The sequence below is a fragment of the Mytilus trossulus genome, chromosome 13 (genome assembly GCF_036588685.1).
Source record: "Mytilus trossulus isolate FHL-02 chromosome 13, PNRI_Mtr1.1.1.hap1, whole genome shotgun sequence".
NCBI lineage: Eukaryota > Metazoa > Mollusca > Bivalvia > Mytilida > Mytilidae > Mytilus > Mytilus trossulus.
In genome coordinates this window covers 57,550,429-57,565,013 of record NC_086385.1, presented here as the reverse complement: position 1 = coordinate 57,565,013, position 14,585 = coordinate 57,550,429, and the positions used below count along the sequence as shown (strand labels likewise).

Genomic DNA, 14,585 nt, shown 5'->3' with positions numbered 1-14,585 from the left:
ATGTACAATTTTTCACTGTGCATCTTTTAAATCTGGAATGTTATAAAAAGAAATCACTTATTAGTTCTTTGTTTTTTAAAACTCCTTAAGTTTCGGGGATACTCAACCGTAGTGAAATATATACCCGGGGCATATTTACGTTGCTTAGAGCTGCAATTTGATTGGTTAATGAAATGATTTTGTCACGCATGTCAAATTTAACTCTTTCCCTTAATTCGAGAAATACTGAGTAAGTGAGACGTGTTTTTTAGTTTGAAGTTAAAAAGATAGAATTTATGGCAAATACAAACATTGAATTGACAATGAAATAGTTAAACAGTTCATAAAAAGACCCATCATTTAAATTTAGTACAAGTTATGAGTGGGTAAAAATATCATAATCTAGAGTACAATGCAAATCCCTGAGATTAAAGAGTATAATTATGTATTTCAACTTTTCCTGTGAATTTTATACTGCTGTCGATGTCAATCTCTGTATATGCTATAAGAAATCACCCCTAGACATTAATACATATTTGAGTGATAAATGATCCAATAAACGTAAACATCCAGATGACAGAAAATATAAAATGGCCGACTCTATTACAAGGAATTTATATTTAATTGTTGATACGAATTAAACGTGCTTAAGTTACCAAAGGTGGCATTTAAATTTTACTACTATAAAGCCCTTGATTCACAGCTAATTTCAATGTATGTGGAGATCAGTCAAATAAAATAAACTCACATGAAAGATGATTTGGGTGTGCTTGAGTCTTTTTCTTTATGCAGGGTACCCAACTTGACTAAAATGGATTTGGCTCATTTAATTTCCATAAGGTTTTGATAAACATGTTTATTTTGACCTGTTGACAAATATAAGAATTATTCAAGAATATTCATTATTGATCATTATTCAGATCCACACTATTATTTCTCTTTACTATTAGTATGCGAGAAAAACTCAGCTGATATTTCAAGAGTCAACTCCCCTATGCAGAGGTGGATTATGGGTAAAGGCCAGGGATCCCACCCCTGCCAAACATTTGCTGGGGAAAATTTGGTTGAATATAAAATGAAGCAACCCTCTTAAGTAGTCTGTGCCCCCTTCCCCCCTTTATGAAAATTCATGGATCAGCCACTGCTAGGTCTAACCCACTGGAAGCCCAGCTAGCTCCCCTACAGATAAAAAAGTTGAGGGCTAGTTGATGGCCATGTGGCGGACAGTTGAGGGCTAGCTGTTTTAGGCAAAATAGTTGTGGGCTAGGTGTTGAGCTTCTTAGCTCAACTCAAACCTGGCAAAGCACTATATGTTTTCATATAGTTGAGCAAAAGTTGAGCATTCAGACTTTGAAATTTTTGTAGTTGAGCAAAAGTTGAGCATTCAGACTTTGAAATTTTTGTAGTTCAGGAAAAGTTGAGCATTCAGTCTTTGAAATTTTTGTAGTTGAGGAAAAGTTGAGCGTTCAGACTTTGATTTTTTTTTTATAGTTGAGCAAAAGTTGAGCAATTAGAAATATGACCTGGTGATATAAATATTATGTGCCATCTGTTTTATTAGTTTTTAGTGCAAATGAACAGGAAGTACTATTATAAATGTACACAATGTTTGAGGCAAAATAATGGGAGGCGCATGTTTTTGTACATTTTACTGTATTTTAACTTAACTAAGTCTTTGACATAAAGATAAAAAAACAAACAGTATTTCTTTTATAATAAGATATATCAAATATTCAAGATTTAGGTAATTAACAGTTATTATTAGGGGCAATTCTCAAAGTGATCACACTGTCAAAATACCCAAAAGAACCTCAAACATTTAAAATTTGAACTGGGTTTGTGCATACACATGGCAAGCAAAGATGTCTTCTAGCTTTCATGAATAAAATATGAATTTTACAATGAATGTAGATTAAAAGTTACAAATAACTGTAATTGACTTTGAAAAGTGCAGTGTATTCTTCTGATGACATGACTCTTGGATTTAGGAATATTGATGTTTTAACACATATTTCTGGAAACATCTTTTGGTAAGTACATTGGATTAGATTTGATGTCCACCATTTTGAATAAGTGTATAATTATGCTCTTTTAGTTCAAAATAGTGATATTTAAAGTGTTTTCTAAAATTATAAACTTTAAACAGTGAAGAAAAATTGAGACAATATATTTTTGCATTAATTTATATATTGTTAAAATGTGTAAGACAGAAGACATGTTTATTTTACTATTGGTATAAAACTAGAGATCTATTTTTATTTGCTAGATAACTTCTAAAAAACAAGGATAAAGCATTCATGTTGTGAGTCTGTTGTGAGTTGAGATCTTTCAGCAGTATTTTGGCTATAAAAATACACAATTTATATTTATTTTTCTACAATGTGTAGTTACATCAGTTTGCAATTACCACATAATGCTCAACTTTTTAAGACCTAGCCCTCAACTTTTAATGACCTGGCCCTCATCTTTTGGCCACCTAGCCCTCAACTTTTAATGACCTGGTCCTCAACTGTTGGCCAGGTAGCCCTCAACTCTAATTGCTCAACTGTTGGACACCTAGCCCTCAACTATGATATTTTCTCAACGTTGCTCAACTAATTTGCATAAAGTTGAGCATTGAAAGTTGAGGGCTACCTAATTTGCATGGCAAAATTCCAGTTAGCCCTCAACTGGCCCTCAACTATTTGCTCAACTGTTGGCCAGCTAGCCCTCAACTGGTGGCCAGTTGAGCAATGCAGTTGGCCTAGTGATCATTTTTTCTGTATGGGAGTGGCAAATATTTTGTGTATCTGTAACGGTTTGTTTCTTCCTCTGTGATATTTTATCCTGAGGATCATTTGTCCTGGTAATTTTTTTCCAGGCATGGTATTTCACAGGTTGATTTTTTCCAGAGGAGTGAAAATCTATCTGTGTTATTCTGATAGAATGTACGATATATATTTGCCACCCATTAACTACTATGTCAGTTACAATCAATCAATATATGCCTGACTATAATAATGAAATGTTTCACAAAGGTAGAACAAATTTGCATAATTTATCAAAGGGAGGTAATTATGAGAAATTTATATTTTAAAGATATTAATATAATATATTTCTGAATCTATTTCATAGTGAAATTTTTCTTTGAATCTTATTTTTTATATATATTCATTTATATGAAAAGATGACTTACAACTTGATTTAATAAGACATATAACATTTCACAGGTAAATACTATCCAGCTGTTAAACATGCGTTTGTTCCAATATATTGCTATGCTATGATTTATCTGATTTCCATATAATCAACTACATCTCTGTCATCAGACAAAACTACTGTAAACCAACTTATCTTTCGCGGATACTTTATTTCGCGTTTATACCCATCTAGTCAACTTCCCGGCAATTTAATTGCAATTTTCTTATTCACTTTTATGGTTTAATAGGGAAAGACCAAAGTTTTACCTTTTCGCGACGATTTAATTTTGCGTTTTTTTTTCTACTCGAGAAAGTCGCGAAAATAAATAGCTTGCGATATTTAGTTGGTTTTACAGTATTTATATAGTTAAAAATATCATCATAATCAAATTCTTCTATTACTTTTAACAGTAGTATTGCAACTATATTTCTACCTTACTTTTAAATTTATATTTGAACTGAGATCTGAAAATACTTCATTTTTACATGTATTTCACTAACCTTATGATATTATTTTCACAATTAGGATCTTTATAATTACTTCTGGTTTTCTTCCCTTTGTTTCATGATGATTTTCTTTTTAAAAGGATGATATTGACTTGAATATTTCAGGAAATTTCAATGATAATTTGTTTAATTATTTCCCATTATAAGACATTTTTTTTTTAACAATTTCGCTTTAATTCAAATACATGACTATTATTTCATAGTATTTTTAAGGGATAAGTTTTTTCTAATAACTACTTATATTATATGTTCTCTTCCTGTCATCACAACTTCTCTAAAACTACTAACAGAATTTTAGGCAACTTTGATTCAACTTTTTTCTTGGGGTTATGTCCCTTGGAACTAAGAATTTTTGCATAAATTTACTTAATACTACTGCAGCTGTTTGTCATTGTAACTCTTTTGAATCTGAACTACAGAATTTCATGAATACTGTGTAAAAATGTGTCTTGACACCCTGCCTGCTAACCAACATGGTTGCCATGACTAAAAATAGAACAATTCTGTTAATGTCAGTATCAACAGTGATTGGTAACTTTGCTGTGACAACAAATTAAAAACTAATATTAAACATGGCAAAATCAATTAAAGTTTACTTGATGATCTTTTACCAGTAACTTTTTACAAACAAAAAAAATGTATGTTCATGAAACACCAGCACACTCTAGCTCATACTTGTTTTAACCTTGAAAACTTAAAATGATAAATGGGTTTGAAGCAGTTAAAATGAAAAGAAAGAATCAAATTTGAGTATGTGAGAATGCTGACATACAGGTTCTTTAATTGTAAACAAAATAAAAATATTTGAAACAACATGCATCATGTACATATGACTTTAACAAAATATCTAGAGTTGCTCTTTAAATATATCTTTTCATGGAAGTTATTGAAAAAATACATTTTTAATGTCAATTTTTGATATATATTAACTCAGATAGAATTTTCTGATACATAGCCAGAAATTAGTAGTGCTTTTGCTCATTAATATTCGTAATATGTAAATGAGAATTGTACCACGTGATTATAGTTTGAACTAGACTGGCTTGATATCATTAAAATCTTTAAAACACGGATGTTATAAGTTGCCCGTCACAGAGTCCTTGTTTATAATCACTCTGATATTTCCGCAAAGTTGTCAGGCGGTCAAAATCAAAGCAATGAACGAGAAATAAGTGAAATTTTCATGTTCTCGTGAGTTTATTCTTCTTAAAAAATTGGCATGTGAACCTAGAGTTAAACGACTACACATACGATGTACAAGGTTTTGACTGGCTTATTCTTTGGACATCCAAGTTTCAAGTTTCACCCCAGCAACTTATTTTTCTAATGACCTTGTTAGCCAAATTTCAACAAGAAGTTTGCAAATTTGAAGTTTCAGCCATTTTAGCCTGTATTTTATACTGCAATGTTAAAAGCCTCTCGCTTCATTTTTCAAAATAGCTCAGGAACCTTGATTTTTGTAACGAAAGTCATTATGTTTCGTTTAAATGGTGTATATTGTTGTGTATATTTATTTTCTGCCCCGGCAACCTGTCTATCACTTAAATTAAAGTGAAAATAGACATTTTTTCAAAAATCCAGATCATTAAATATAATTTCAGTGACCTGTATCCGATTTCATTAGTATAATATTTAAATGAGAAAAGTGGCGTTGATTTCTGGATATCAGTATGACATTGCCAGAAGATATTTGAAACAACATGCATCATGTACATTGTAAAATAATTTGAAATTTCTGACATAATGAAAAATTTAATTCAAATACCCTCTTTAATCAGTACAAATTATGGCTTTGTAAGTATCAATGTTGTTTCTTTTTTAAAAATTACATATAGATTTGCTGACGGCTTTTTTTTTGAAAAATTATTTAATAAAATTCAAAACTGCCTAAATTTGCATAGATTGTTAAAGAACCACTTTTTTGTAAATAAAATAAAATTTTTGAGATAGAATTTTGAAATAAAATATGAGAAGGTAATGGCTGAATGTTGTTTTCTGCTCTATGGTTCAATTTTCCTCAGTGTTTGAAAACCCAATTCATTCAAAAGAGAACCCATTAATTTATAAAAACTATGCCTCACCAACCCTATTAGCCGCTTTTAAGTGCGTTATTTACCCTAAATAATGAATTATTTTTGCTTAAATTAGTTATTTATTGTTATATTTTTAATTTTAAGAAAGATACTTTCGTCATTAAAAGTGAGCAATCCAAAAGCAACAGTAACTACATGTACTTAGACATTCTTGGTCACTTACATTAACGTTAAAATGTAACCAAAACAATATGGGTCAAGAAATTACAAATGGCAGAACTGAGTTCGAATAAATATGAATCTTTAAATAATTTGTAAGATAAGAAATCGGCAACAGTTCATAAAATTTTCTTTTAATTTACGCAGAATAGAAAATCACCTCTTGCCATAGAGATAGTTATATAAATTGTCTCAAAACTGTTAATTATTCTGAGGAATATAGAAATTTCACCCATATTATTGGTTCATTCATGGAGAAAGGAATAACTCTGTGTGCAATGGCACTAGTCATCAAATAACCATCCATTATTATGATCATATATTTATAGGGACAATAATTTGGTTTATGTCACTAAAATTGGGTGATTAAAATAACTTTCCATGAATGATGTTAAATTGTTTTAACACATTCACAGAGCTATAATACTGCCACATCATACACATGACAATGAATCAACTTTTCCCTAACAGAGTAAATGTCTCAATTTGAAAACTATGAGAAAAAAAATACATTCAGGAATATGCCAGCGGGTGAACTTGAACAGATAATGCAAAAGGAAGAAATATTTCACTCAATTACATTAAAAATTATGAGTAAAAACTCTTAATTCTCAAATTTTTAACTGGAGCTCTGCATGAAATCCACTTAGCCAGTGTTCATGTAGAAATACAATGGGAGATAACTCTATCTAATTGAAATGATATTAAAATTGTCTCCCTTGTATATTGTCTTGATCAATTATATAACCAATAATATCTATCAACTGCTTTGGATATTTAATCAAAAACCAATTGCTTAATTCAGCTTAATATAAAGATATTAAACTTTTTCGAGTTTTTGCTCAAATTTAATTCAAAGGAGTCAAACCAAAGATTAATGTACTTGATTGATTTTGATGAAATGGGTGTATATATTTAGTATTTTCTTTATATAGTCAGATGTATGTGTTTTATTCTTTCTCATCTTTTATTGCCTTTAAATACTGATTTTTACCCTTTTTGCATTTTTATGGGGGAAACTTGTATAAAATTGATAGAGTCGGACTTATATTTTGATTGTAAAATTTTCAAGAATATTTGATTTTCTTTCACAAATTTTTTAACACTAATTTTCCAATTACTGCAACAACCACAAGAACAATACACTGTTAGATAATAATATACTGATATAAAAATTCAAACAAAATGCAAACATATGCATATTTCATACATTTATGGTATAAAAGTCAAGTCTGATAAAAAGTTCAATAAAGCTTGATAAAATGTGATGAAAAAATAAACATGACAATAAGCTCTCAATTTTTCAACAGGTTGATTTCAATAAATGATCTGTTATTTTGTATTTGAAAGAATTAACATTTGTAATATTTCTTTACCCTATTGGCAAATTGATCCACAAGAATAGTCCAGAATATACAAAAGATTTTTAGAACAATTCTATTTTTGGTTTAGGAAGTTTGAGGTTTCCTTGAATAACAACTCTCCCAAGGGTATGATCTTCTGTCTGAATCATGATGAATTTGTTAGTAATGAGACATGATGGGGCATTACTTTTAATTCATTTTAATTTCATCAAAAACTTGTGTGATATTTTATTCCAGGCGCGGATGCCAAGGGGGGGGGGGGTCCGGGGGGTTGGACCCCCCCTTTTTTTGGACGATCAATGCATTTGAATGGGGACATATAATTGAAACCCCCCTTTGTCCTGGGTCAGGCACCCCTTTTTGAAATGGCTGGATCCGCCCCTGTTATGCTCTCCTCAACTGTCAACTAGTGTTTGAATAAGGGCTTGGAAGGAGCAAAAGGGTCTGTTTCTGGTATTAATATAGCAGCTCTCTTTTGTAATTTTAATATCCTCAATTTAAACCCTCAAACTACTCCAAACTATACAACAACATTAATTAGTGGCAAGATATAAGGGATGAGATCAAATGTTCAATGATGGATTACTGACCCTCTCCACCCACCCCCTCTTAACTTAATTTGGGAAAATTTGATTCACCAATATGGATATATGTAAAAATCAGTCAGATAACCAAAACTTGCAGTAGTTCAATGCTCCCTGCTTAATCAGACACTTCGTTGTTGGGTTGCTGACCCTAAATTGGTAATTTTAAAGAAATTTTGCAGTTTTTGGTTATCTTGAATATTATTAAAAATAGAAATATACAGTAATAATAATAATAATAATAATGAAATTCTTCATTTAACGAAGGTAACACATTTTACAATTACATGTTAATCTTCCATGAGGCCTTAAAAAAATATTAATACAAATAGAAAACGGACAAATACATACAAAATAAAATACATAATACAGTTAAATATAGCAGCTTAAATATTGAATAAGTACAGAAAATGCATTCAGTAGAAGAAGAAAAAAAACATTAGTTTCGTGCATCTTTATTCTGTTCAGTTAGAAAATGGTTTGAACAGTTGGTCTTAAATGTAAGTTCTAAATTATCGATTTCTTTAATATTATTTGGTAAATAAACAACACTGTAAACAGCAAGAATGTTTTTCAAAGAAAGACCTACAAAAAAGTCAAAATCATCCGAATTGACAATGGACTCCTAAGGGATGCCAGTATTTACTGATAATATTAATATTATTCATCACTTTTAAAAGACAATGGTATTTAAGTTGAAACATTTTTGCTATAATAAATTAATTTGAAAAAACTGAGTTATTTCCCTTTGAAAAAGTATTGTGAAGTGAGTCGTCTTGAGTTTTTGTTTTAGCTTCCATCTTGGTAAACTGTTGAACTGTCAACAAAACATTTAGACATTTTAATTATTTCAAAGGTTGGAAGCCACTTTCAACAAAACATTTAGACGTCTTATTTCAAAGGTTGGAAGCAACTGTCATCAAAACATTTAGACGTCTTATTTCAAAGGTTGGAAGCAACTGTCACCAAAACATTTAGACGTCTTATTTCAAAGGTTGGAAGCAACTGTCAACAAAACATTTAGACGTCTTATTTCAAAGGTTGGAAGCAACTGTCAACAAAACATTTAGACGTCTTATTTCAAAGGCTGGAAGCCACTGTAGGAACAATTCTGTTGCACATAATACCATATAGCAGGTTATTTTTTCGCGGCGTGCAAATTTTCGTAAACTCTAGCAGAGAACTCTGTTTTCGGAATAAAATATCCCAAAATAACATATGTACACTACGAAAGATTTCAATGTCAATTATTGAAACAGCTATACTTATTACACACACACTGTGAGTGGTCTTCTATCGGAAAAAGAGTTGCAATGAATATAGAATTATATAGGATAAGAAGAGCGCGAACTTCTTCAACAAGTTTTTAGTAATCATTCTTGTTTTGAGAAAATATGAGACATCTCTTATCATCAACCTACGACTAAATCATTTCTTAAAACAACAATAATCTTTAGATTGAAGTACACATTGATCTTTTGTGAACACAACACAGATTTTCATTTCTGTGTAAGGTCACTCTGCTTGGTTATATATATATAGTACTGATAACTGCTGACTACCATGATACACAGTGTATATTACAACAAACCGAGGTTGGGTGTTAAGTACCGCCTTTAGATTTATAAAAAAAATCAACAAATTATTATTTCAACAAATATAAATCAATATATTTTTTATTCAAAATTCGTGTTAAAAGTTAAATAAAACAATTTACAGATAAATGAAGTTACAATTGTGTCTGTCACCTGGCAATCCTAGGTGTGAAAATTTAGTAACAATCAACAGCCCCCAATAAATATTGACAAAACATGGTTGAAAGTGATAAATTTTAGTGATATTTGAAGACCCCATTAAACAATAAAATATTTCCTGTCTATTTAGGAGGCCCGCAGGTATAAAAAATTCAGGAAAAAAGTTTTTTCATTTCAAATTTTATTTATTATTCTATTAGTTATTACTTTATAATATGTACAAAAATCACCCATACAAATTGATTTGGTTTGGCCACAGATGAATTTAAAAATGCATATCATTGAAAAAGCTCCAAATTATCTCCCTTTGGTGCAAAAATGTAATTTTTTTTACGTTTAAATCGAAATATTCATTTTAACTCATCGGTGACCTATATTTTTTATAGTAATGTTGTTTTCAAACAAGCTGTACATAAACTAAATAATTGTAAAATTTAAGTGATTTCTGTAATTTAGTATTTTTTTATTTCGATATTACCTCCATATTTACCTCCTATTAGTTCAACAGAAAAAAAAGGACATTAACAAAAATGTATGCTTCTTTCTGAGGAAGATTGGGAGCATATATGAACGGTGACCCCATATTATTATTATTATTATAAAAAAATAGCAAAATCCTATATTTATAGGAAAAAAAGTTGATTTAGACCCACGAGCCCCCTTAACTGAGACAAAAACTTTCATGCTGGAGATGGAAAGTTTTTTGCAAGGACAAAACAGTTTTATTCCTATGCTATATAGTTAAGAATTTACAATAGAAATAGAAATAAAATCTTAAAAATTGATTTGAACAATTTCTTTATTTCATTATTATCTGGGACTATCATGACTATTATACTATAGTGTTTTGGTGTATGGATCTTTCTGAAATGGTATGGCAAATTATCACAACACAACGGGAAGGCTGGGATTATTGCATCAAACGTTCAGAAATTAGGGGTCAAAAAGGTGCCAAAACCGTGAAACGTTTTTCTAGTTTCCAAACAATTATTGAGGTCATTATAAGTGGTTTTTTTTCTTTAAATTTTCCGTTTTTCTATTGATTTATATTTCTTGTATGTATAATATTAAGACAAAAAATGCTGATATGACAGAAGATTTAATACACACAAAATATGACTTGCAAATTATTATATAAAGTATTGTAACATATTAAAATGGTAAATTTTCCTTCGATCTTCTGGTGAGTTAACAATGTTATTTTTAGTAGAGTGTGTTAACTGAATATTTTTTTAGTTGTTACACTCTCCAATCCCGCCATAGAAAACTTCTTGTTTGAAAAGCAAAGAAGTGGAGGAGCTTAAACCACTGCATTAACTTCCATCTGAAAAGTTGTTAATGCACAGTTTAGCTCCGCCTTTTTTCAACGCTTTCAATCAATTTTTTTTCTTCAATATTTAACACTATTAAAGTTATGGGGGAAATCTGGTTTTAGAATTTTTTTTGTCATCTGCTTGACCAGAATAAAAAAAAAATCATCAAATCCAGGATAATATCTTTTTAGAGGAATATTAGAAAACATACACCCCCATAAAATTCTATTTTTGTATATTGAACTCAAACATGTGTCCCTGGACCTTACGTGAATTCAACACACAATCAATAACTGATCTTCCCAAGTTTTGGGGAATGAAAGAACATTTTGATTATTACCTTCATTATTGGTATTTATAGGGATATGTTTCTTTTTTATCAAACGTCCTTTGAAACTACAAGTCTTACCCCGCTTAGATCTCCCCTTTCTCTCACAACCACAACCCCTTTTTCAAGAATTTTTGTCCAACTTGCAAACTGTTCAGGGTTTGACTACTGCAGTATCAGGCTGGGCTCTGCAAACTTTTTGTTGTCTATAAAATTAACAAACATCACTAAGATCATTTTACTTTTCTGTATTTTCAGACAAAACGACAAGAAAAGCCAGAAAATGATTGGTATACTATGTATAGTGAGAGAGTTCGTAGACTTAGTAGGTCTGTGTCCGTATGGTCCTTCGGTTAGACCATGTGTTGAGCCAGAGAGGTCGCCCCAGGTTCAAGGTATGTGTCGTGATGTTCCTTCCCCTGTGGTAGAGTCTCCTGAGCTGCCAAGGGCTGCTGACCCGGAGCAGTGTTTGGTGGAAGCACCCCGTGTTGCATTGTTTTCAGCAATGCCATTTGAGGTAGAAGTCATTTCTACTTTGGATGACACTGTTGAAAACGATACAGCGGTGTTTGAGGAGGAAGAGGAACATGAGTTGGTTTTCGACACAGATGATGCTGACCTTTTCTCAACCTGGGATCAGGAGCAGCAGCAGGCTGATGAGTGGTGGGATGATCTGGAAAGGAGGGTTATTGGTGTTTCAGAGGAGGTGGAGGCCCTATCCAAGGATTATAGTGAGGTAAAACAAAGGTTGGAGAGTGATGATGAGACTCTGCAGATGTTTGGCGCAAACTTGGAAAGTGAGGGTCGAAATCTGCAGATGCAGTATGTAATCTCCAGGGTTTTACCTTGCTGTGGTCCTTTGGATTTAGAAGAAGGTGTAAGTGATGTGGATGAGCTGTCTCTAGAGGATGACGAGGTCTTTACTGATGAGCAGGATAGAGTTGTGATTTGGGACGAGGAAGGCAGAGCAGCTATGAGGAGAGTTTGGTTCAGGAGGCATTTCATGAAGAGTCATTGTCTGAATGGTTTTTGGAGGACCTTTAGAGGGTACAGTTTGAGGTGTCGGATGTTTCAGCTTAGTATTGTGTGTCGTTGAGAAGAGTAGTAGGTTCACATTGGTATTTTTGTTAGTTTTGTCCCTTATGACCAGTTGCCCCCAGATTACTTGACAAGTAATGAATGACTGATGGTATTGATTGATCGGTTGGTTGATGTTTTAGTGATGATTGTATCATGAACACTTCATTGACGGTTTGGTCTTTTAATAGGTCATAACAGGTTTAGGAATTCTCTGGCAAAAATGAAAACTATAAATAGATAGAAGTAAACCTGCCCTTAGTCTTACTCCCGAGTCCCCCTTTACCCAAGCACTCTACCCTTACTTTCTTTGTATATATATGTATATATGTGTAAATAAAAGCATGATTGTTTTATACAATTTTTAGTTAAGTCAGATATTGTATGTTACCAAAGGTAGATGTATAATGTTGTTGTAGCATGTTATCATCATTAGGATATCAGAGACCTTCATATGTACAGTAATCATAGAAATAGAGTATTAATTTTTTACAGCAAAAACATTTAGAATCACTAGTGATTTCGGTGAGAATTCAGAATTTCGCCCGAGGTAAAACTTGTAATTATCACATGACATCATCATTCACAGAACTCAACACACTTGACTTTATCAGTATTGCACACCTTCAAATTTGATATGGATCAGATTTAGAAAAAAAAACATAGAAGAAATTTGGTATAGATCATCAACCTTGTCAGTCAACATTTTTTGGAGTTGTTACCCTTTTAATGACCTTCTTTTTACCATATTTTGGACATATACAGTCTATAGATAGAAAAAAATAGATTATAGAGAGAAAAATTTAAAAACTATATTATAGAGAGATAGAATAAAAACTATTATAGAGAGAGAAAAATTTGTGATTTTTTAAAAAAAATTATCAGCAAGACAAGATCTGTTTTGTGGAGAGAAAAAAACTATATAGAAGATGTAGAGACAATGTACAACTGAAACAAATCAGTAAATCATTGATCAGAGATCAGAAAAATCTCAAATTCCCACGGTCAGATGTTTATGGTCTCCCAGTTTTCGTTGCCATCCTACAATATCTTTTTCTTTTTGATAAACATGACTTATTTTAATTTGGATTTTTTCTAAACTATTTTGTAAAATGTAAAATAAAATAAAACCTTTCTTAATTAGCTCTGAATGCACCATACACCTGGAAACCTGGTAAATGAAACTTCTTGTTTAATCTTCCCTCCATGTCTGGTACATCAATATTAAACCATTTTATTCACAAAGTATCAAGAACTAACCTGGGTGGGATAACTAACATGATACTTCCTAAATAGGTTGTCTGGAAGATGTGTGAATGAATGAATGAATGAACGAGATAATAATAGAGAGCAGAGAGACAGATATCTTAAGGGTATTGTGTACTGTTCTGTGGAGGGAAGTTACTTAGGAATTTTATAATTCTAGTAATTTTCAGAATAGATTGGTATTTCTGAGCTAGGACTAAATTACTATTTAAGGAAAAATTGGTTAATGTCAAATTTAGAGACAGATTAAATTTATAACTGTTCCAGTAGATTTCAAAGTCAATATTAATGAATTTATTCAATTTTTGTTTTGTCTTTAGCTTTCATAATCTATTTTTTTTAATTTTCATAACTTTTTCTTCATACCAATATTATTTTTTAAAGGTTTTTATTTTAGTATAGATGCTGTATTATGAACATCGTTCTGAAGGGCATGACTGACCTTGACATCCTTGATCAACCTTGAGGGTCTCCTCTTTGAATATGACCTTATAAATCATTCCATAGTGCCATATCTATTTACATAGACTTCATGGTAAATTCAAAAAGGGGGAATCTATAAAACCTGGTTAAGTCAAATGGTCCACTCCATTATGACAACCTGAACAAATTGAAAACCAGTGGTATTTGTTTTATTTGGGTTTTTTATTGACATAATTGGTTAACATTGCAATAATTACGACGGAGGAGCCAAAATTGAGTAAACATACAATACAACTGACTTAAAAATTCACACACTTTTCAAAAAATCACACACAATGAAATCACACACTAAAAATTCACACACAATGAAATCACACACAAAAAATTCACACACAATGAAATCACACACAACGAATTCACACACAAAATATTCACACACAAAAAAATCACACACAAAAAAATCACAGAAGCAAAGAAATATGACAATCACCAACCAAAAAAAATCCTGGAGTTGACAGTACAGTAAAGTAAAACATAATGACATTATACACTTGTAAAA

At 31.4% G+C, this 14,585-nt stretch overlaps 1 protein-coding gene across 1 annotated transcript; it reads left to right on the top strand.

The window, feature by feature from the left end:
* Positions 1-225: 225 nt before the first annotated feature.
* LOC134694855 (uncharacterized) lies at positions 226-13,126 on the top strand. Its single transcript, XM_063555934.1, has 2 exons — positions 226-229; positions 11,519-13,126. The coding sequence occupies exon 2, from the start codon at positions 11,544-11,546 to the stop codon at positions 12,354-12,356; it is 813 nt and encodes a 270-aa protein (XP_063412004.1). The 5' UTR covers positions 226-229; positions 11,519-11,543; the 3' UTR covers positions 12,357-13,126.
* The last annotated feature ends 1,459 nt before the right edge of the window (positions 13,127-14,585 follow it).